The sequence below is a fragment of the Cucurbita pepo genome, chromosome LG07 (assembly GCF_002806865.2).
Source record: "Cucurbita pepo subsp. pepo cultivar mu-cu-16 chromosome LG07, ASM280686v2, whole genome shotgun sequence".
In the NCBI taxonomy this organism is placed as follows: domain Eukaryota; kingdom Viridiplantae; phylum Streptophyta; class Magnoliopsida; order Cucurbitales; family Cucurbitaceae; genus Cucurbita; species Cucurbita pepo.
Window position 1 is genome coordinate 8,598,468 of NC_036644.1, and position 22,225 is coordinate 8,620,692.

Consider the following 22,225-nt stretch of genomic DNA (forward strand, 5'->3'; position numbering starts at 1 on the left):
ATGGTATCAGAGCCAGACACCAGACATTAGCCCCCAAGGAGGTAGATTGCTCACTGACGATGACGCTGAGCTCCCAAAGAGGGTGGATTGTGGGATCTCAGTTGGAGAGAGAAACGAAACATTCATTATAAGGGTAGATTGCTCACTGACGATGACGCTGAGCTCCCAAAGAGGGTGGATTGTGGGATCTCATATCAGTTGGAGAGAGAAACGAAACATTCATTATAAGGGTAGATTGCTCACTGACGATGACGCTGAGCTCCCAAAGAGGGTGGATTGTGGGATCTCATATCAGTTGGAGAGAGAAACGAAACATTCATTATAAGGGTAGATTGCTCACTGACGATGACGCTGAGCTCCCAAAGAGGGTGGATTGTGGGATCTCATATCAGTTGGAGAGAGAAACGAAACATTCATTATAAGGGTAGATTGCTCACTGACGATGACGCTGAGCTCCCAAAGAGGGTGGATTGTGGGATCTCACATCAGTTGGAGAGAAAAACGAAACATTCATTATAAGGGTGTGGAAACACTTTCCTAACAGACCGTGAGATTGACGATGGATACGTAATGGGCCAAAGCAGACGTGAAAAACCTCTCCCTAACCGACCATGAGGCTGACGCAAACCTTGCCTAAACCCGAATTGGTGGGCAAAGAAGTTAGGGTGTCGACCTCCATGAGAGTGCAGATTATGCTTTCCGCATGGAACACCGCCCCTTTCAAGCACCAGAACCCGCTCCCGAGTTCTACTGAAATATGAATTCCGCTTGGGGAAGGCTTGCATCAAGCTCCGTAGCCAACCGTCGTAGATACGTAACGGGTCAAATGGGATACAGAAACCTCTCCCTAACAAACCATGAGACTGACAACGGATACATAACGTGCCAAATGGGACATGAAAATCTCTCCCTAACAAACCATAAGACTGATAGTAGATACGTAACGGGTCAAAGTTGACAATATCGAGTTTGCAAATAACGTCGGTGGTGGAAAAGTGAATAATGCAATCCAGGGTAAGGAACAGCATATCTCAGTCACCAAACATATCTGTTTCAGAGGGACCCACTCAGCCAAAGAGCTAGACGAAATACATCGAAGCGCAAGCAGGTCGTTTTTTGTCTTCTAAAGGATAATAATATTATTATTTTTATTTTTATTTTTACATTATTATTTTATTACTTAAATAAAAATAAATTAATTAATTAAAGCGTCAGAGATATTAAGCCGCGTGACTTAAGCCGGTTGACTGCAGATCGAAGAAGAGGTGGGCCCCACTCCTCGTATGTGGTCGGCTTTCCCAATAAAATTATTTTAGATTTAAATCTTATATCAAATTTATTAAATAATTTAAAAAAATATAAAGAAATTAAAAAATTTAAAAAATTTAAAAAATAATTAAATTAAATAATAATTTGGATAATATATATATATATATATATTGGTGCTTGTCATAGATCCCAATAGTTTTTATAATTGTGCGTGCCATGCTCACTTGAATTTTGTGGATTTAAAATTAATTTTATTTATAGTATATGGTATAATTAAATATAAAATAATAACGTAATATATATATATTTTTTATGGGTGTACTTTTCTTGTAATTATTTATTTATTTTAATTGAATTAGGTATATTTTTTATTAAGAGTCGATGAATTTTTAGGATTTCACCGACCCTTTTTCGAATTAAGTTAAAGAAATCAACTCGGGTTGCATTAGGATTGCTTCATGAGGCTGATCGTAGGGTCTGCTTTGACCTCGTGTCGAGGTTGACTATGTGGGTTTAGGCTTTGACCCAGACTCGTCCCTTCTCGTTTGCTCGATGTGGGTCGGACCCTTTTGTTCTGTTTCTTACCATTTGGGTTTATTCTTATAGATTCGATTTTACCACGTATATAATTAACCCGAATAAAATAGAGGTAAAAATGTAAAATATTAAAAAGAAAAAAAAAAAAAAAAAAAAAAAAAAAAAAAAAAAAAAAAAACNAAAAAAGAGAAAAGAGTGTGTGATGGAAATGGGAGGAGGAGATATTAAAGGAAATCTTGGACTGAACTATCACATGCAATGTTCCTATACATTTATTACTTCTATGTCTTTTTCTGCTTTTTATTTTATTTTATTTTTATTTTTTAATCTCTATTTTTTTTTTCTCCCACTAGAAATTGATTTATAATATATTCTTATTATTTTGTTAAAAATAGATTAAACCCGAGAGGTAACGATGGAGACGGAGAAACCCCATCGTTATAATATTCGGGACCTAAATTCGTTTCACGATAGTTTGTATTTTTCAAAAAATATTAAATATTCTAATAAATCAAATAATATTTCATCCGAAAATAAATAATGTCAACATAATTTAAAAAAATTCGTATTTTATTAATAGATAGGCAGGTAGGGACGTTCCCTGTCCCTCATCCCTGTTTAGCTAACAGAGAGAAATCTCTTCTAAACATCTCTAGATAGTTGGATCGTAGTCAGTATACTCATACATTGACTGTGTTAGAGAACTCGAGCCTCTAACTCGATCAAGAACGTAAATTTTATGTCAGTTGAGCTATGTTTGTGGGAGTACAGATTTTTTGACCACCGAGATATCATATATGTGACCCGTGAAATTAAGAAACCTAGAGGCTATAGCCTATGATAAATAAATTCACGAACCCTAAGTGGAGAATCGACTATAAACGTCAAATGATGTCCGAAAAAAACATCATTTATCTCAAAACCTTAAATGTTTTGTTTTAATGCTAGAATGTAGCTAAAAACTATAAATGGTTTTGTAATAATAGTAAGTATTGAAATTCTTTCCCTTTATTCCATTTATCATCTTATACTTAATGACTAACAAAATAACATTTTATATCAACTAAAAAATGGAATAATGTTTTTAATGAAATCAAAATGGATAAAAAATAGTTAATTAAACATATTATAGGACTAAATTGACGTTGTAACCGAGCTTAATTGACACATGTATTGTGGTGAGATCCCACATCAGCGAGAGACGAGAACGAAACATTCTTAGAAACCTCTCCTTAGTAGACACGTTGTAAAATTGTGAGTTGACGACGATATATAACGAACCAAAGTAGACAATATTTGCTAACGATGGGCTTGGGTCGTTAGAAATGGGATCAGAGCCAGTCACTGGACGATGTGTTATCGAGGACGTTGCCCTCAAGGGGAGTGGATTGTGAGATCTCGTATAGGTTGGAGAGAGGAACGAAGCCTTGTTTATAAGAGTGTGGAAACCTCTCCCTAGTAGACGTGTTTTAAAACTGAGGTTGACAATGATATATAACAAACCAAAACAGACAATATCTGCTAACGGTGGGATTGAGCCGTTACAAATGGTATCAGAGCCAGTCACCAGGCGATGTGCCAATGAGGACGCTGTCTCTAATAAGGGGAGTAGATTGTGAGATCTCGTATCGGTTGGAGAAGGGAACGAATCCTTCTCTACAAGGGTGTGGAAACCACTCCCTAGAAGACGCGTTTAAAAACCGTCAGGCTGATGACGATACGTAACGGGTCAAAGCGAACAATATCTACTAGCGGTGAGCTTGGGCTACAAAGGCTTCTTTACAAGGGTGTGGAAACCTCTCCATAGTAGACGTCTTTTAAAATCGTGAGACTAATGACGATACAAAATGGGTCAAAACGTACAATATCTACTAGCGGTAGGCTTGAGCTGTTACACTTGCTCTCGCACAATCCTGTTTTCACTGTTTAAGCTACTCCATTTTGAAAGCTTGACCTATTCGAGAATTTCTTGATCTACACTTATTTCTAACTCCCCGAAACATTTCGTCACGTACTACGTCCTTCCTCGTCTCTGGGTATCTGGATATCGATCGTTTGAGCCTCACCCTTACCAACACGATCAATAAATCCATATTTTTCAAAGCTTATTATCCACTATATCTAACTTTATAATATAAAAAAAATATATCCATTAATTGTCACTCACAAATTTATCCTAAAGTTTTTGCTTTTTTTATTTGAAAATGTTTTGGAAAATGTGTTCAAAATATTTTAATGTTTTTTTTATTTATACTTTGCTAATTATTCCCATCTTTTTCGTTGCTTTCATGATTCCCTACATAGATTATCAAATCAAAACTAAAAAACAAATTAAAAAAAATAATTAATTGGAAAAAGAAAAGGGGAAATTACCCAAAAGGGTAATACAAAGAAGAGGAAAAAAAAAAGAAAAAAAAAACTGACAAATTTACAGAAATGTCCCCCAAAGTATTCCATTGGTGCTCCCTGTTTTTTCTCATTATTTTCACTTTGACCCTTTGGTCTCTCCATGAAATCATCACTTTCTTTTGTTTCCGCCCCTCTCCGGTGTTAAATCCACGGTTAGCCGATATTGTTTTATATGTGTTTTCCCTTTTGGGCATTCGTTTTCCTCCCTAACCGACGTGGGATCTCACAATCCACCTCATTTCGTGGCCCAGCGTCCTCACTAACACTTGTTCTTTTCTCCAATCGACGTGGGACCCCCAATCCACCCCCTTTGGACCCAAACGTCCTTATTAACACATCGCCTCGTGTCCACCCCCTTTGGGGCTCAGCCTTCTCGTTAGCACACTGCCCCTTATCTGGCTCTAATACCATTTGTAACGACCAAGACCCTCTGTTAGCAGATACTGTTCTCAGGGTTTTTAAAACGCGTATGCTAGGACGAGGATTCCACACCCTTATAAAGGATGCTTCGTTCTATTCCTCAACCGAGTTGGGATCTCACATCAGTTAGAGAGAAGAATGAAACATTATTTCCTAGCAGACCCATTTTAAAAACGTTGAGGGGAAGCTCAAAAGGAAAAGCCCAAAAAAGACAATACTACTAACAATGAGCTTGAACGGTTACATTAATGAGTTGAACTATGCTCAAGTTGATAAATGTGAGATATTAAACACAAGCACGAGAGAGGTGAGTGGAGTAGAAGCTCCTACTCCTCTTTTGTGTCTCCAAAATGGCCACTTTCATAGTCTCTTTCCACAAGTGTATTGATTGATTCATCCTCACCCCATGAGCTCTACCGCCCACCTCTCTCACCTGCTTTCTCTAAGTCTATTCCATGATTTGGTTTGCTCTCAGAAACCACATTACTTGAGATTTGACCCACCATCCCCCAAAATCTCTCCTCTCTAAGCCCCCTTTTCTTCCATTTCTCTTTCACTTTGACCCATCATTCCCACCTCTCAAGAATTCCAAGTAAACCCATTAAATACTTTTTGCTTTAGATTCATACAGTATTCTCCCCTTCAAAGTTCCAACCCCTCCTCTTCTCTCTCTAAAACACTCCCATTTTGGTTCTCTCTCCAGGATTTTGTCTTCTAGTGTCTTCTTTGTTTCATTTGGGGTTACTGCTAAAGTTTCCAACAATGGAGAAAGCCCTTCACTATCTTCTTCCCCTTCCCCTTCAGCTTCTCTTTGTCTTCCTTTTGCTTCGAAAACGGTGTCGTTCCTTGTCTCCTCTGTAGCTACCTCTCCTAACCCTGTTTTCTTCTTCTTCTTCTTCTTCTTCTTCTACATTTGCTTGGATCCACATTTCTACTTCCACTTTCAGGTGCCTCTCTCTTTCCCTTTTTTCTTTGCTGCATTCGATCTTTTTGGGGTTTTTCTGTGATGAACTGAACATTTTGCACTGTTCTTCTTTGTGGGTTCTTAAGATTTTGCAATGTTCTTTGTGGGTTTTTAAGATTTTGCAGTGTTCTTCTTGAAATGGGCAGTGTTCTTCTTTGTGGGTTTGTAAGATTTTGCTGTGTTCTTATTGAAATGAACAGTGTTCTTTGTGGGTTTTTAAGATTTCGCAGTGTTCTTTGTGGGTTTTTAAGATTTTGCAGTGTTCTTCTTTGTGGGTTCTTAAGATTTTGCAGTGTTCTTTGTGGGTTTGTAAGATTTTGCAGTGTTCTTATTGAAATGGACAGTGTTCTTTGTGGGTTTTTAAGATTTTGCAGTGTTCTTAATGAAATGGGTGAATCTTGTAAATTTGGTTGATGGGTATCTTTTATTTTTGTTTGAAGCTAAGAACAAGCTGTAATGGTAGGAGAAATAGAGTGGAATCCATACGATTCAATGTGTTTTCTTGGATAATATCTCTGTTTCCCAGCTTTTTCCCCTTTGAAATGCTGAGTGAAATGATACCTTTTCTTTTGTGTACTCAGAAAAAGGGTATCATTAGTCTGTTCAAATGGAGCAATATGAAGTTCTGGAGCAAATAGGGAAGGGATCCTTTGGTTCTGCTCTTCTTGTCAGACATAAACATGAAAAGAAGAAGTAAGCAATGCTGTTCATGTTTGATGTTGTTCTTGTTCTTGTTCTTGTTCTTGTTCATCTCTGCTTTAGAACATTAAATTTGTGTAAAACATAGTGTTGTAGGTGCATTGGTTTGGTTTGGTTTTGATTGTTTTGATCTTTGTATGTTAAGGTATGTGTTGAAAAAGATTCGTCTCGCTCGTCAGACCGATCGGTCCCGTAGATCTGCACATCAGGAGGTTTGTGTTTTTTTGCTTTGACATTTTTCTTTAGCTTTAATAACATTGTCTAGATTTGTTGTTGGATCGTTATGCTGTTTCGGTGTGCTTTAGAACTTGTTTTGATTCTTGTTGACTATGATAATCGACTCGGCGTGCTGCATAACTTGTTTAGATTCTCGTCTTACTACTGTAATAACTATTCGAGTTTGTGATAGTATTGTTGTGCTTTATGACTTGTTTAGTGTGAGATCCCACGTTTGTTGGAGATGAGAACGAAGTATTCTTTATAAGGGTGTGGAAACCTCTTCCTAGTAGATGCGTTTTAAAACCGTGAGGCTGAGGGTGATGCGTAACGGGCTAAAACGGATAATATATGTTAGTGGTGGGTTTGGGCTGTTATAAACGGTGACTGGTGCGAGACACTGGTTGGAGTAGGGCTAGACCCTCTCCATAGTAGACGTGTTTTAAAACCTTGAGGGAAGTTCGGAAGGGAAAGCCCGAAGAGGACAATATTTGCTAGCGGTGGGCTTGGGATGTTACGTTTAGATTCTCTTCAACTGTCTCGGTGTGCTTCATAACTTATAAGGGTGCGGAAACCTCTCTCTAGTAGACGCGTTTTATAACCGTGAGGTTGAGAGAGATGTATAACGGGCTAAAACGGACAATATCTACTAGTGGTGGGTTTGGGCTGTTATAAATGGTGATTGGTGCGAGACTCTAGTCGGAGTAGGGCTAGGCCCTCTCCATAGTAGACGTTTTTTAAAACCTTGAGGGAAGTTCGGGAGGGAAAGCCCATAAAGGACAATATCTGCTAGTGGTGGGCTCGGACTGTTACATTTAGATTCTCTTCAACCGTCCCCATGATTTTGATCGCACTAGGGGTTACGTTAACAAAATTGCGGTCTATACTAAACTAATATCTTCTCCATTTTCGTGTAGATGGAGCTCATTTCTAGATTACGGAATCCATTTATCGTGGAGTACAAAGATTCTTGGGTCGAGAAGGTAAATCGAGCTATTGTTGTTTAGTATTGCTATCTACTCTTAAACACACGGTTTTACGACATCGATGACAGATGGTTAACTAAATGCCTCCTCTTATTCTTAACCCGTTCTTTCTTACCATTTGAATTCTTCGGCTCATCGTTGTAACGATATGGTTTAAGTTCGGTCTGTTATTTCTTTGTCGACAGGGTTGCTACGTGTGCATTATTATCGGTTATTGTGAAGGAGGGGACATGTAAGTATTCTTCCAGCTCAATGTCTATGTGTTCCTTATCTATGTAGCTTACACTTTTTTGAATTTTACAGGGCCGACGCGATAAAGAAGGCTAACAGTGTTCACTTCCCCGAAGAGGTTCTCGTGTTCTTCGTTTCGTTGCTACGAGAATCGTTGAAATTTCATTGAAAATGTCTTTTGGGTTTGTTTAGTACAGCTTATTCATCTCTCGTTTCCTTTTTCAGAAGCTCTGCAAGTGGTTAGTTCAACTTTTGATGGCGCTCGATTACTTGCATATGAATCATATCCTTCATCGGGATGTTAAGGTTCGATATACGTTCATCTTTACAGTGTTTGAATGTACCGAGGCGCTCGAGTACTTGCATATGAATCATAGTTAGTCAATGCAAACGATGGCAAGCGTTTTCCTAACTATCTATATCGTGTGATCTGTACAGTGTTCGAATATATTTTTGACTAAAGATCGAGATATACGCCTTGGTACGTGAAATCTTTCTCCCTTCCAACCAATATACGGAAAATTGTCGATTGAGCGTACTATTGATAAGAATTCACATTTGTGGAACAGGTGACTTTGGATTAGCTAAAATGTTGACGTCGGATGATCTTGCCTCCTCGGTGTGTAATTTGTATATACTAGTATATATTTTGTATTTGAATACGAGCCTTGTTCAACTGTGCCCACGGACCTGTAAGCCCTCGAGGCAAGGCAAAAAGGAAGAGATGTTTGATATCTTACTAATGTTCTTTAAAATGCTTGGCTTGATAATACAGGTCGTAGGAACTCCGAGTTATATGTGTCCAGAACTTCTTGCTGATATACCTTATGGTTCGAAGTCGGATATTTGGTCTTTAGGTAGGAATGGCTGAACTCGACTTGACCGTGAACCTTATTTGGCGTATCGACTGAAAATTATTCTGTTTTGTATCTGTTTGTCAGGATGCTGTATATATGAGATGACTTCTCTAAAGCCTGCATTTAAAGCATTTGTAAGTTACGAACGCCATTTGTTCTCGTCTTGAAAGGATTTAAATTATTGAGTTTTCTACCTAGTGGTTCGAGTCGAGGACGTGGGGGGAGGGGGGGTATCTTCATGTATATCAACTAAGATCACCCATCAATCCCGCATCGGTTGGAGAGGGGATCGAAACATTCCTTATAAGGGTGTGGAAACCTCTTCCTAGCAGACACGTTTTAAAAACCTTGAGGACGTGGGATCTCACAATCCACCTCCTTGGGGTTCAGCATCCTCGCTGGCACTCGTTCTCGGGATCTCACGATGCTTTTAGTGTCGATGAGTGTTCTCGGTTTGGCGCTTTCTCTAATTCGGACTTTCTTTTGGGCAGGATATGCAAGCACTTATCAACAAAATTAACAAGTCCATAGTGGCTCCTCTTCCAACAAAATACTCTAGTGCATTGTAAGTTTCCCTCCTCTTTTGCCACTTAGTTTTATCTGCACTATTGCTGATCTAATCGCTTTCTTCTTTGATTTGTAGTCGAGGTCTCGTTAAAAGCATGCTACGCAAAAACCCGGAACTTCGGCCGAGTGTACGTGTACCCTCCTCTCATACTCTACTCTGATATAAACAAACGAAAACCATCCAATAGTCTATCTGATCTATCCAATCCTCGAGTTTCGTATTCAATCAATGAATTCCATTTGGATAGAAATCGCATTTCCGCACCTTAACTGTGAGATCTCACATCGGTTGGGGAGGAGAACGAAACATTCTTTATAAGGGTGTGGAAACCTCTCCCTAGCATACGCGTTTTAAAAACCTTGAGGGGAAGCCCTAAAGGGGAAGCTCAAAGAGGACAATATTTGTTAACGGTTGGGGAGTAGAACGAAACATTCTTTATAAGGGTGTGGAAACCTCTCCCTAGTAGACGCGTTTTAAAAACCTTCAGGGGAAGTCCGAGAGGGAAAACTCAAAGAGGACAGTATCTGTTAGCGGTGGGCTCGGGCTGTTACATTAGCTTTCATAGTTGTTTCATTCTAGTATCTAAACGTTTAATGATTTATTCTTTGATTCGATATGTTTTGTTTTTGTCACTCGACTTGGTACGTTTTGTTTGGCAGGCTGGGGAGCTACTTGGCCATCCTCACTTGCAGCCTTATATTGTTCAGATTCATCTCAAACTGAATAATCCGAGACGCAATACGTTACCAGCACACTGGCCTGAACCGCCTAATTATATGAAGAAGACGAGGTTCTCAGAGCTCTTGCCCAATAAACGACATTCGTTAACCAACGATCGAGCTTTAAATCCAAGCGTTTCTGTAATAGAATACGATTCTCTCAGCTCAACACAGGATATACACGATACACAAAACTACCCAAGTTACAAACCGTCTACTGGTGCCACTCGTGGCGGAGTAGGGGTTCACAAGACACCTTCGAAGTCTGCAGCTAACCCGAAAACTTCACGGCTTCTATCGAAAGCTTATGCCACTCCAAAAAAATGGGACGAACCATTGAAGAACAATAAAAAGTTGGTGAGTAGAAGTTGATCTTTAAAGTCTGGATAGTCTAGCTTTTCGATACGAACTGAGACGTTATCTTTGTTTACTACAGCTACCGGTTTCATCTACTACTAAATCTCATGTTCGTCGGGCATCATTTCCGTTGCATACGAAAGCTATCACTGATCAAAGCCCTTGTAGACCGAATGTTGGTATTCTTCATCATATGAACTCTCCAGACGTGTCGGTGAATTCTCCGCGAATTGACAGGATTGCAGAATTCCCTTTAGCATCGTACGATGATACCTTTCTTCCTGTTCGTCGAGCTTCACTGCCATCCATGCATGGATCAACCGGCTCGGTACAGCACATTGATTGTTCGATTACCAAAGACAAATGTACAATCCAAGTTTGTGATAAGGTTCGTTCAACTCCTGGATACACCGGCGCATGGCAGGGTATACAATGCAGCTTATTTCAAGACGACCGAGAAGCTAGAAGTGATTCCTCATATCAGAATGCAACCGCAGGAGCATCGAGCCATACTTCATCAGATTTACGACGATGCCATTTCGATACTTCATCATTACAACAGAGAGCCGAGGCTTTGGAAGGTCTGCTCGAGTTTANCATCGTACGATGATACCTTTCTTCCTGTTCGTCGAGCTTCACTGCCATCCATGCATGGATCAACCGGCTCGGTACAGCACATTGATTGTTCGATTACCAAAGACAAATGTACAATCCAAGTTTGTGATAAGGTTCGTTCAACTCCTGGATACACCGGCGCATGGCAGGGTATACAATGCAGCTTATTTCAAGACGACCGAGAAGCTAGAAGTGATTCCTCATATCAGAATGCAACCGCAGGAGCATCGAGCCATACTTCATCAGATTTACGACGATGCCATTTCGATACTTCATCATTACAACAGAGAGCCGAGGCTTTGGAAGGTCTGCTCGAGTTTAGTGCCCGATTGCTGCAGCAAGAGAGGTACGAAGAGCTCGGAGTGTTATTGAAGCCATTTGGACCTGGAAAGGTCTCCCCAAGGGAAACTGCTATCTGGTTGAGTAAGAGCTTCAAAGAAAACACCGTCAAGCAGGAAACGTAAACCGCTCTCGTAACTACGGTAGAATTTTTAAGTGTATGATCTAGAGTCGTTACATTTTCTCAAGGTATATTTGACACCTAGGCAGATTCCGGGAAGACGATAAGAATATCTCGTCACTGTAGATTATAATTCTTTTAGTTCGATAGACGACATAACGAGTAGCGGTTATTCGTCATTCTTAGTTTTAACTCGTCGGTAGTAGTAGATTATATGCAGCAGTTCTGTTGTAGGAATGTAAATTTACAACAGTTTAGATGGCTAAGATGGTCTCGGTTTCAATGGCTGTTCTTTTAATGTCGACGTGGTTCGTCGGGGCAACTAAATTTGCTGCTCGTTGAATCGCCATCGCTGTTCTTGGACGATTTTGTTAACTGATAAAGCTTCATGAACCAGGTGTGGCTGTGACTTTCATAACCATTATGTTTCATGTTTTGTAAAGCACTTTCTGCTTGCTTGCACTTCGGCCAGGCGCTCGAGCCGGGTCGCTGTCTTGGTTCACTTTGCGACCGAAGTTTTGCCCTCGAGGACTCTGTCTTGGCCATATAATTTGGATAGCAGGGATACTCATCAGGCACGAAGTCTGAATGCCTTGGCGGATCCATGGAACATAATGTTCTGTTAGCGGTTGGTTTCGACATTAAAACATAGTACTCGGAACTGTTTGGTTCTATGGAGATGGAGTGGTTTTTGTGCTGATGTTGTCTTGTCGGGATCGAAAGATTTCGTCGACAAGAACAAGCATTTGGTCCGTTCTTTATCTGTTCAACTTGAGAACGACTTATATATCCACTTTTGCTCTTATATGATCTCCAAGTTTCGTCGAGATTCATGTTTAGCATCTCCTAAAGGAAAGCAAAAAAGTTACGAAGTGAAAGAACTGCTATGAAATAAACCACGGAGTTTACTTTGTATACTTTTTCGAGATCGATGTTAGTGAGATGTTCATGTCGTCTCCTTTCGAGAAGCTCGTCGTCCTCCTCGAGCAGCTGGATTCGATTTGCCCGAGCTCGAACTTGAATTGCCATTAGAGCTTGCAGGCTCTTTAAGGTAGCAGCTGTTTGTTTCCTCACAAGATGACCTCTCACAAGGGCTTGTATCTTAACCAGTGCCCTTAAAGCATGCAATGCTTTCCTTGCCTAACATAAGCAGATCACAAGAATTGAACACGCCGTAGTCGACGTTTTATCGATATATCTATCTAAAGGTCAAAGGAACAAAAACCCGTTACCAAATAGGACCGATATGCGGATTGGATCGTCGTAGCAGCTGCATTTTGAACGCTTGACGGTGGCTTCTTCTTCTTGGCTCCCGGCTTCAAAGCTTCAATGGTATCAATGGAATCAATTGANAGAATTGAACACGCCGTAGTCGACGTTTTATCGATATATCTATCTAAAGGTCAAAGGAACAAAAACCCGTTACCAAATAGGACCGATATGCGGATTGGATCGTCGTAGCAGCTGCATTTTGAACGCTTGACGGTGGCTTCTTCTTCTTGGCTCCCGGCTTCAAAGCTTCAATGGTATCAATGGAATCAATTGATTTAGAAAGCTTATGAGCTAAAAGAAGACGATTATTAGTTGAAGATGTCTTTCTAAAACTCAATCTGAGCTTCAAATTTTCAGAGTCGGAAAAGGAAGAACTAGAAGAACCGACGATTTTCTTCTTGTTCTTCTTTTGAATCTTTTCCTTTTTCCCGACAAGAAAATTCACTACCCATTTTCCGGCCTTCCTCATCTTAGCTTATAAATATAAAACCCGAGCTTCTTTAGAACAAAAAACGAAGAAATGGGTTATTGAAAAGATTTCAAAAAGTTTAAATTTTGATGATCAAATTCACATGGGTGTGGGGATTTTATGTGTTTGGCAAGCTAGAAAGTTATTTTCTTTCCATTTTTATAAATGATTTCTTGGAAGTGTTGACTTCTAAAAGCAAAAAATTTCTCCTTTTGATCTGATTTTGTTGTTCTTTTGATTTGTTTTTGTGTTTTTGTGTCTTGTCCACTTTGTTTATGGCCTGCAGATTTTGTTTTTCCTATGGGTGAGCCATTTGGCCACTATCATGATGGTTTGATGGGAAGATGCCTTTCATATTGTACCCTTGGCATCTTCTCCGACCGCAACTTGAGGGCTCCCGTGCATATTTCGAGGTGATCGAGGTGATCATCATTACGGACACCTTACATCTTGGCATAGTAAAACGGAAGAGGGGCGAAGAAACTCAGTTGGTTACTAGAGACGAGTAAGAGTCAGGGACGTTCTCAATGTGAGGGTTACATTTGTCTTGTTCCACACACAGAACGTACGCTGACACCTTACATCTTGGCATAGTAGAACGGGAGAGGGATGAAGAAACTCGATTGACTAATAGAGATCAGCAAGAGCTAGGGACCACTGAACGTGAGGGCTGCACTTGCCCTCTTTCACACACTGAATGTACACCGACACCTTACATCTTGGCATAGTAAAACAGGAGAGGGACAAAGAAGCTCGATCAGCTACTAGAGACAAGAAAGAACCAAAGACGCAATTAACGTGAGGGCCGCACTTGCCTTCTTCCACACATTAAACGTACATCGACACCTTACATCTTGACATAGTAAAACAAGAGAAGGACAAAGAAACTTAACCAGCTACTAGAGACAAGTAAGAGTCTAGAACGCACTCAATGTGAGGGTAGCACTTACGCTCTTTCACACTCTGAACATAGTTCTATAACACGTTTTAAAACAAGAAGGCTAAAACAGGTCACCTATGGTCGTTTTTAGACGTGGGATTAGGGTCTAATCTAAAATTATATTTTATAAAACAATAAATAATTAAAATTTAAATAAGATGTTTAAGGCCTAAGGATGTTGGAAGCTTCTAGCTTAGTTGGAATTAATAATTAAAGGCCTCAATTATTGACCAAATGGCAATTAAATCTCTTAATAATTTTATTTTATAGCCTTATTGTTGAATATTGAAGCATCACACATTAAAAAAAAAATAATAATAAAACCAAATTCCTTTGAATTTTCTAGTAACCTTATTTTATTTTATTTTTACCCCAATTTTTGTGCTCTTGACCTAGGTTCTTGTACTTACCTTTCACTTATTTAATTACGGGCCGAACACGTAAAAAACCTAATTTTGCTCTGCGTAAGATAGTCGAAGTAGGGTTGAGCATACGTGCTTATTCCTTTTTATTATATATTTTCAAAATTCTTCATTTATTATAACGACTCAGATCCACCGCTAGCAGATATTGTCCTGGACTTTTCCTTTCACGCTTCTCCTCAAGGCTTTAAAACGCGTCTGCTAGGGAGAAGTTTTCCACACCCTTATAAATGGTGGTTTGTTCTCTTCCCCAACCAATGTGGGTCATCACAATCCACCCCCTTCGGGGCCCAGCATCCTCGATGACACTCTTTTTTTTCCTCCAATCGATGTGGGACCACCCCCAAATCCACCCCCCTTTTGGGCCCAGTGTCCTTACTGGCACACCGCCTCGTGTCTACCCCTTTCAGGGAACAGCGAGAAGGCTGACACATCGTCTGGTGTCTGGCTCTGATACCATTTGTAATGACCCAGATTCACCGCTAGCAGATATTGTCCTCTTTCGGCTTTCCCTTTCAGGCTCCCCTCAAGGCTTTAAAACGCGTCTGCTATGGGAAGGTTTCCACACCAATGGTGGTTTGTTCTCATCCCAAATCAATGTGGGACATCACATTTATTTTTGCAGCGAAAATTTTCAATGGAAAATTTGCAAGGATTGGATTGGGGACGATGATTTTTCCTTTTTGTTATAATTTTTAAATATCAGATAATTTATGTTTTGTGATCGAATTTCTATTTTAAAATATAAAACATCTCAATAAATCCAAAAATATTTTTATAAGAAAAAATAAAATATAATTCAACCTAATTTTAAAAAAATTTAAATTTGAGAGTATTTCAGAGTGTTCCCCATATAAGTGGAGCGGAGAGGGAAAGAAATTGGAACAGGGTCGGAGTCGGGATTGAGAATGTAATCCTTATCCCGTCCCTATTTAGCTTAGGGAGAAAAATCTTTCACCGCTCCCTCTCTCGTTCTTTGCAATTTTCCACTTTGTTCGAGGTGAGTCATCTCGACCCCTGAATTAAATGAGTTTTCACTGTATTATTCCCGTTCATTTAAACAAGATGACGATAAGATTTTATGTTACATTCTAGAAAACCGACCTAAAATCTTTGTCCAATTTATATATATATATATAAATAAGAGGAGAAGACAAAGAAGCTAAAACTAACTCATTTAAGGCATCAATGAATCTCCTTATAATATACATCCAATTTTTTTAATTAAAAATTTATAATTAAAAAATAAAATCATTTTCCACATTTTTTGAAATTTTCAAACTCTCCTCATCCATCTCTCTCTATATATTATATTTTGCTTCCTATTACTTCAATCCACCATTTTCTATTACATCTCTCTCTCTCTCTCTCCTCCATCTTTCTCTCTCTAGAGCTCACCATGGCAGCTTCTTCCCGTCGAGCCGTTGACTTTCTCACCGTTGTCCTCGTCCTCCTCCCCGTCGTTGTTGTAATGGCAGATGATCACCTTCCGTTTCTCGGTACTTCTCCTTTCTCTTAACTTTTTTCTTCTCTACCCGAACTCTGTCTACTATTGCTCGTTTCAAATAAATATTGAAAATTTAAAATTATCTGAGAATTATCCATCTACCTATATATATGCCATTTTTCGATATTTTTCCTTTCACTAAACCTTTTACTTTTGACGAGAACTATGTTTTATAGCGATTGCTAGTTTAAAATAAATATAGAAAATTTAAAATTAAAAATTATCTAAGAATTAAACCTATAGATATATATATATTGTTCCAGTCTCATTTCATTTTAGTTTCTACATTATTAAATATATAAATTTTAATTTTCTCGGTTCTTAAAATTAATATTAAATTAAAATTAATTTTTAATGAATTGGTGAAGAAAGAATATCATATAAATAATATTTATTTTAAAAAAATTAATAAATAAATTATTAATTTTAAATTTTATTAAATTTTTAAGTATATCGTTTTTTCTAATTTTTATAAATTTTAATTTGTGAATTTAAAAAAAGGAAAAAGAAAAAATAACAAAATGTTTATTATATTTATAGATAAAATATGCGATGAAGTGAACTGCGGAAAGGGGAATTGCACAACGGACGACGTATATCCGTTCTTCAAATGCGAGTGCGATTCCGGCTGGAAGCGTACTCGCGACTCCGACGACGATCTCACTTTTCTTCCTTGCGTCATCCCTAACTGTAAGCTTCTCTCTCTCTCTCTCTCTCTCTCTCAATCTCTCTCAATCTCTCTCAATCTCTCTCTCTCCGATTTCTCTGTTCGTCGAAAATGGCGATCGAAATCGAATCATCCAACTCTCTGTTTCTTCTCCTTGTTTTGAAGGTTCTCTTGACTATGGCTGCCAGTCGGCGCCGCCGCCGGTACCAGATAAGCCAGTTCCGAGGAACTCCTCCTTCTTCAATCGTAAGTCCGTTTCCGGCCAAGTTTCCCCAAATCTTTCTTCGTTGCTTTCCGTCGCAATTTCCGAAGAACAAAACCCTAATTTAAATATTTATTTATTTATTTATTGGATAACTTTATAAGTCGAATTTAAAATATAATTATTTTTGTTTATGATTATATGTATTTATTTTTATTTTATTTTATTCGATAATTAAAATTTTCAATTATTTAGTCTATTTTAGCTTTTAAAATTAAAATTTTAACATATATATAAATATGTTATTTTATTTTTATATTTTCTTTGATAACTATAATTTTAGTTTTTAATATTTGGATAATATTTCTTTTTTCTTTTGGTAATTGTTTTTAATATTTTAAAAATTCTAATTAAATTATTATTAATCCAATTTTTTTTTAATAATAAGGATTAAATTTTAAAAAATACTTAAAATATAATTAACGTTTTAATTATTTGTATACTTAATTCAATCTCTTAACCTGTCATTGCTAATATTAAATATTTTATTTTTAAATGTTTGGAGTTTTTAAATATACGAGACTGCCACCTTATATATGCTTAGGTTGACTTGATTATGTAAATTATTTATATTATTTTTAATATAATTAGCGTTTTAATTATTGTTTTTAATAAAAAAACGAAATTAATTAAGTCTTCAAAAAAAAAATATAATTGATTTTTTATTTTTTATTTTTATAAATTGTCTTGCAGCTTGCTATTGGGCCTATTGTGGAGAAGGCACGTGCGAGAAGAACAATACGTATGCACACACGTGTGAATGCAGCTCTGGCTTCTACAATCTCCTCAACATTTCTGCCTTCCCTTGCTATAGTGATTGTAAGATTCACTATTTATCCAATTTTTTTCAACTAAAAATATAATTTCAATTAAGTCGGGTAATATTTGGTCGTTAAATTCTTAAAATATTGTTTTCGAGTAATTTGTTCCTCGGTTGGAATAAACGTGTATTTTAATGTAATTTTGAAATTACGATCTAATTTTTGTTATTATATTATTTATAGGTACAATCGGGTCGGATTGTGCAAAACTTGGAATTAAAGTTGCTAACGTAAATTCAAGCGATAATGGAAGTGGGGGTTCTGGTACCGGACAAGGTACGATGTTCGATTATTTTTTTCGTTTTATATTTTGAAAATATTAAAAAAGATTGGTAGAATTTTAAAAATAGTTCTAGAATCACAATAAAATAAGCAAGGAAATGGTTAATAAATAATAAAAGACATGAATTCCATTTAAATAAAAAAAATTGTTTTGAATTTTGATATTACATTATTATAATAAAAAACATATCAATTAAAAAAATAAAAAAAAAATCCACATCGTGATATTTTTAAATAATTTATTTATTCACCATTAATTAAAATATTCATCTTCTTCTGAATAATATATATAAATAATAAATTTAAAAAAAATTATGGTTTATTGGGTCAAATTTTCAACCATGTGGTTCTTGTTTTCTACAAATTTTTTTATTCATTGCTTATAATTAAAGTTTTGTCAATTTCTTGATTTATTATTTAATTAATGTTAAAATTTGAGGGTTAATAAAATAATTAGTTTAATTTACATAATGACAATGATATGGTGATTAAAAGTCAAATTAATTTTTTTAAAATTTTTACTTTTTTTTAATTATTTTATAAATAATTCAAGATCTTGGACTTTTTTATTTTAAAAAAAACATGATTTTATTTAGCATTCAAGATCTTGATTATTTGTAATAAAATAAAATAAATAAATAAGTCATGCCTTGCGCATCATCTCGTTGAAAAAGTATGCAAATTATTTCCACGTATTATATATTTATTTGCAAAGTTTGACATTATGACACGTGGCAACAAGTCCACCAACTTGCTTTATAAAAACAATTAAAATGTTGCCTTACAATTTAATCTACCTATATATATATATACCTTTTTATTGGGATTTTAGATGTATTTTATATATAAAAAATAAAGTTTTTACTTTTTTATTTTAATTTCTTTGGTAAGATTACCAATACAATAGCATAGGTCTAACTTCAACTATTTTTGTGACACCCGTGTTGAGAAGAATACATGAACGAAACAATATCAAATTTAAAAGAGAGTAATATTAAGGACATAAGAATTGATAGTTATTACTTATATCAACAAGGCATTATAATTTTCGATAACTAGATTATAAAAACTCTAAAGTTGGGAATGTTTGGTTTGGAGGTAGCGATCCTATGTTGGGTATAGAGATGTCCATGGGACAAGGCGAGTAATTGGGTGGGTATGGGGAATATAATCTTGTCCCCAACCCAATTTATCTAACGGGAAAAAAAATATTCCCATTCCTTATCTAAATGGAGAATCCCCTCCCTGTTTGGAGCGAGTCCTTGTGGATAAAATAGACATCTCTAGTTGGGTGGCTGTGAGACGGGGAAAAGAACGAAACACCTTTATAAGGGTATGGAAACATCTCCCTAACAGACGTGTTTTAAAAACCTTAAGCAGAAGCCTGAAAGGGAAAACCCAGAGAGAACAATATCTACTAGCGGTGGGTCTAGGCTATTACAAATGGTATCAAAGCCAGACACTGGTCGATGTGCCAGCTTGGAGATTGGTTGTTCCCCGAAAGGGGGTAGACACGAGGCGGAATGCCAGTAAGGATGCTGGGTCTCGAAGGGAGGTGGATTTGGTGGGGGTCCCACTAGAGAAAGGAATGAGTGCCAACAAGGACTCAGGGCCTTGAAGGGGGGGAGTGTATTGTGAGATCCCACGTCAATTGGGGAGGAGAACGAAACACCCTTTATAAGGGTGTGGAAACCTCTCTGTAGCAGACACGTTTTAAAAACCTTGAGAGGAAGCCCAAAGAGGACAAACTTTTTCTAATAAGTACGTGAGTGGGGAAAAAACGTGCTAAAATAACACGTACTGATCTATAAGGACAATCTTCACTCTTAAGATAAAATATCTTACAAAAACTCTATTGATCTTAGAAGGACTTCAAGATAAGCAAGTCACGAACAGTTTTCCCTCTTACAACTACTTCAAAACAAGTATATAATGTAATTATGTCACGAGAGATATAAAGATACACAAGAACGTCATATTTTTAAACCCTAAGATGTTATTAGTGCTCATTTTTCCTTCTTCCTTTCATCAGGAAACTCCCTTCTACCAGGAAAGTTTGGGTGGGTGGCTATGGCAATTTTATTTGGCATGACTATGGAGCTTTGGAACTAGCAGATCTTTGATTATATATATAATTGATATTCATTTATGTTGTTTACACTATGTTTTGGTTTCATATAGATTGTTATTATATGTTATGTCTGAGTTTGGTACATTATTACATATAATAAATAAATCATAGCTCTAGTCATTAGAGGCTGCTGATCACTGTTCTTGTACATATATTCATCTTACTATATTATTTCTACAATTTGCACAAGATATATCCCATCCCAAATATTCATCTTGGTACAATTTACAAATATATCCCATCCCAGATTGAGCAGATCATCAGCAAAAATTTGCACAAGATTTCTTATAATACAGAGATGAAATCGTGCTCACTATCACCAAGAAATCATGAACAAAAATGGAAAAGTTGCGATTCAAATCTCTAATATACGGATTAGAAGAAAGTAAAAGGAATCGAACGAACAGTTTTTAGCAGAACTCACCAATGGAAGTTAATGGAAGCAGAAATCATTTGGTCTTGATGTCGATTCCATCTTTTCCGGCGATGATCACGGCGGTCGCCATGTCCAAGAACAGTCCGTGCTCCACCACTCCTTCAAACGCCGAAATCTCTTTTCCGGCGGCTAATCCGTCTTTGATTGGAGTCTTGAAATATAAATCGACTATGTAATTTGAATTATCGGTGACGTATGGCTTCCCATCGGCGTCCAATCGGAGCTTGGCCTCGCAATCTTCGTCCTTGAATAGGTCTTGAAGCCTCACCAAATTGTATTTCCAGCAGAACTGAACGACTTCCACCGGCATCGCGAGACCGCTTCCGCCGAGGCCGTCGACCAATTTAGTATCATCGACGACGACGACGAATTTATCGGAAGCAGCCTCCACCATTTTCTCACGCAACAAAGCGCCGCCGCGGCCTTTAACGAGATTCAGATCTGGATCGACCTCATCAGCGCCATCGATAGCCAAATCGAGATGCGGATGATCATCAAGAACAGAGAGAGGAATTCCTAATGCCCTAGCTTGCTCCTCCGTCCGCTTGGAGGTAGGGATTCCAACAATGTCACTCAATTGATTACTCTTGAGAAGTTCGCCAATCTTGGCGACAACGAAGGCGGCGGTGGAGCCGGTGCCAAGGCCGAGGACCATTCCACTCTTGACATACTCAACAGCCTTGTCGGCAGCAAGCTTCTTGAGGTCGTCTTGAGTGAGAGTGGAGACGGAGCGGGCTTGAACGGAGAGAGGACGGCAGCGGTGGTGGTTATGAGCGGAAAGATTAAGAGGCTTTGGTGATCGGAGAAGAAGGTTGGCTATGGAGGAAACATGGCGGGAGGAAGAGAGAGAAGGAGGAGAGATGAGAGAGAGGGAAGCCATGGATGAGAAAGGGATAGGGTTTTGAGTTTCTAGTGGCTAATGTCTCTGCATTTTCTTCCTTTTATATGTAAAGGAAGAAGAAAGTGTGGCTTTTGAAATGGACATTTGGGGTTGGTAAAAGGATCATTGTGGTGTTGTTGGGGTTTTCATTCAATTTTGGTTGGCTTTTCTTTTTCATTCTTTATTGGATTTTGTTCCTTTTTTTTAAATACTAAAAAACCCGAGAGATTTCATGGACGGTATGTTAGTGGTAGAATTCTCTTCTTATTACTGACTCGAACATAGTTGCATAAATTTCGATTAAGACGTTGAAATTCTAATACCGTAAATCATTTCTTGTTGGCAATAGATCAACGATTATTAGGTATCTCCTACTGACTACCATTATGTTTTTTTTGGCAACAAGCGTGACAAGTAGGTCTTGCATGTCTTAACGATCATAACTTTCGAGAGAAAAGGGTTCTGTTTCAAATGCGATCGATGATTTTGTATTTCGTGAAGTGGGTCTTGTTTGTCTTAACTTGATCTATTAGTACTTGTTTTGTTGTGTCGGACCTTATGGATTGCAACAAGCTTCGACTTTGAGTTCGATGTTGGGATGGTAATGAAATACGTTTCACGAGTTTTAAAAGGATTCACGTTTAGCTTGTAAACATCCAAATTAGATTTTGTGAGATCCCACCTCGGTTGGAGAAGGGAACGAAGTATTCCTTCTAAAAGTGTGGAAACCTCTCCAGAGTAAAACGAGGACAATATCTACTAGCGATGAACTTGGGCTGTTACAAAAGATATCAGAGCCACAGAGCCAGATACGGGGGCGGTGTGCCAG

General features: G+C 37.7%; 4 protein-coding genes across 6 annotated transcripts; 2 read left to right on the forward strand and 2 right to left on the reverse strand.

Moving 5' to 3' along the window:
• Positions 1-5,067: 5,067 nt before the first annotated feature.
• On the forward strand, positions 5,068-11,700 carry LOC111799088 (serine/threonine-protein kinase Nek3-like). 3 transcript variants are annotated; one of them, XM_023682485.1, is made up of 16 exons: positions 5,068-5,582; positions 6,181-6,292; positions 6,444-6,510; positions 7,432-7,497; positions 7,686-7,732; positions 7,804-7,849; positions 7,957-8,037; positions 8,170-8,212; positions 8,301-8,350; positions 8,507-8,588; positions 8,673-8,722; positions 9,080-9,153; positions 9,232-9,283; positions 9,816-10,232; positions 10,312-10,824; positions 11,165-11,700. In XM_023682485.1, the coding sequence occupies exons 2-16, from the start codon at positions 6,207-6,209 to the stop codon at positions 11,309-11,311; spliced, it is 1,821 nt and encodes a 606-aa protein (XP_023538253.1). In that variant the 5' UTR covers positions 5,068-5,582; positions 6,181-6,206; the 3' UTR covers positions 11,312-11,700. The 3 variants fall into 3 exon arrangements, with proteins under 3 accessions (XP_023538253.1, XP_023538251.1, XP_023538252.1); XM_023682483.1 differs by having other exon boundaries at positions 5,069-5,582; positions 10,312-10,489; positions 10,830-11,700; XM_023682484.1 differs by having other exon boundaries at positions 5,075-5,582; positions 10,312-10,813; positions 11,154-11,700.
• LOC111799089 lies at positions 11,580-13,073 on the reverse strand. Its single transcript, XM_023682486.1, has 3 exons — positions 12,734-13,073; positions 12,226-12,447; positions 11,580-12,153 (listed from the first exon to the last, which is right to left on the reverse strand). The coding sequence occupies exons 1-3, from the start codon at positions 13,046-13,048 to the stop codon at positions 11,602-11,604; spliced, it is 1,089 nt and encodes a 362-aa protein (XP_023538254.1). The 5' UTR covers positions 13,049-13,073; the 3' UTR covers positions 11,580-11,601.
• A 2,675-nt stretch (positions 13,074-15,748) lies between these two features.
• On the forward strand, positions 15,749-20,227 carry LOC111798832. The gene is made up of 6 exons (XM_023682170.1): positions 15,749-15,909; positions 16,458-16,607; positions 16,750-16,830; positions 17,540-17,665; positions 17,851-17,943; positions 19,982-20,227. Exons 1-6 carry the CDS (start codon positions 15,810-15,812, stop codon positions 20,059-20,061), a joined length of 630 nt encoding a protein of 209 aa, XP_023537938.1. The 5' UTR covers positions 15,749-15,809; the 3' UTR covers positions 20,062-20,227.
• LOC111798831 (probable ribose-5-phosphate isomerase 3, chloroplastic) lies at positions 20,210-21,478 on the reverse strand. Its single transcript, XM_023682169.1, has one exon. It carries the CDS (start codon positions 21,394-21,396, stop codon positions 20,530-20,532), a length of 867 nt encoding a protein of 288 aa, XP_023537937.1. The 5' UTR covers positions 21,397-21,478; the 3' UTR covers positions 20,210-20,529.
• Between the last annotated feature and the right edge of the window lie 747 nt (positions 21,479-22,225).

Excerpts from the sequence above, each read along its gene's own strand:
- LOC111799088 (XM_023682485.1), top strand. The coding sequence starts at position 6,207 with ATGGAGCAATATGAAGTTCTGGAGCAAATAGGGAAGGGATCCTTTGGT. Across the intron at positions 6,293-6,443 it reads CATAAACATGAAAAGAAGAA|GTATGTGTTGAAAAAGATTC; the intron begins GTAAGCAATGCT and ends TTGTATGTTAAG. Across the intron at positions 8,038-8,169 it reads TCCTTCATCGGGATGTTAAG|TGTTCGAATATATTTTTGAC; the intron begins GTTCGATATACG and ends TGATCTGTACAG.
- LOC111799089 (XM_023682486.1), bottom strand. The coding sequence starts at position 13,048 with ATGAGGAAGGCCGGAAAATGGGTAGTGAATTTTCTTGTCGGGAAAAAG. Across the intron at positions 12,448-12,733 it reads CCGCATATCGGTCCTATTTG|GCAAGGAAAGCATTGCATGC; the intron begins GTAACGGGTTTT and ends TGCTTATGTTAG. Across the intron at positions 12,154-12,225 it reads CTAACATCGATCTCGAAAAA|GAGATGCTAAACATGAATCT; the intron begins GTATACAAAGTA and ends GCTTTCCTTTAG.
- LOC111798832 (XM_023682170.1), top strand. The coding sequence starts at position 15,810 with ATGGCAGCTTCTTCCCGTCGAGCCGTTGACTTTCTCACCGTTGTCCTC. Across the intron at positions 16,608-16,749 it reads TCCTTGCGTCATCCCTAACT|GTTCTCTTGACTATGGCTGC; the intron begins GTAAGCTTCTCT and ends CTTGTTTTGAAG. Across the intron at positions 16,831-17,539 it reads GAACTCCTCCTTCTTCAATC|CTTGCTATTGGGCCTATTGT; the intron begins GTAAGTCCGTTT and ends ATTGTCTTGCAG.
- LOC111798831 (XM_023682169.1), bottom strand. The coding sequence starts at position 21,396 with ATGGCTTCCCTCTCTCTCATCTCTCCTCCTTCTCTCTCTTCCTCCCGC.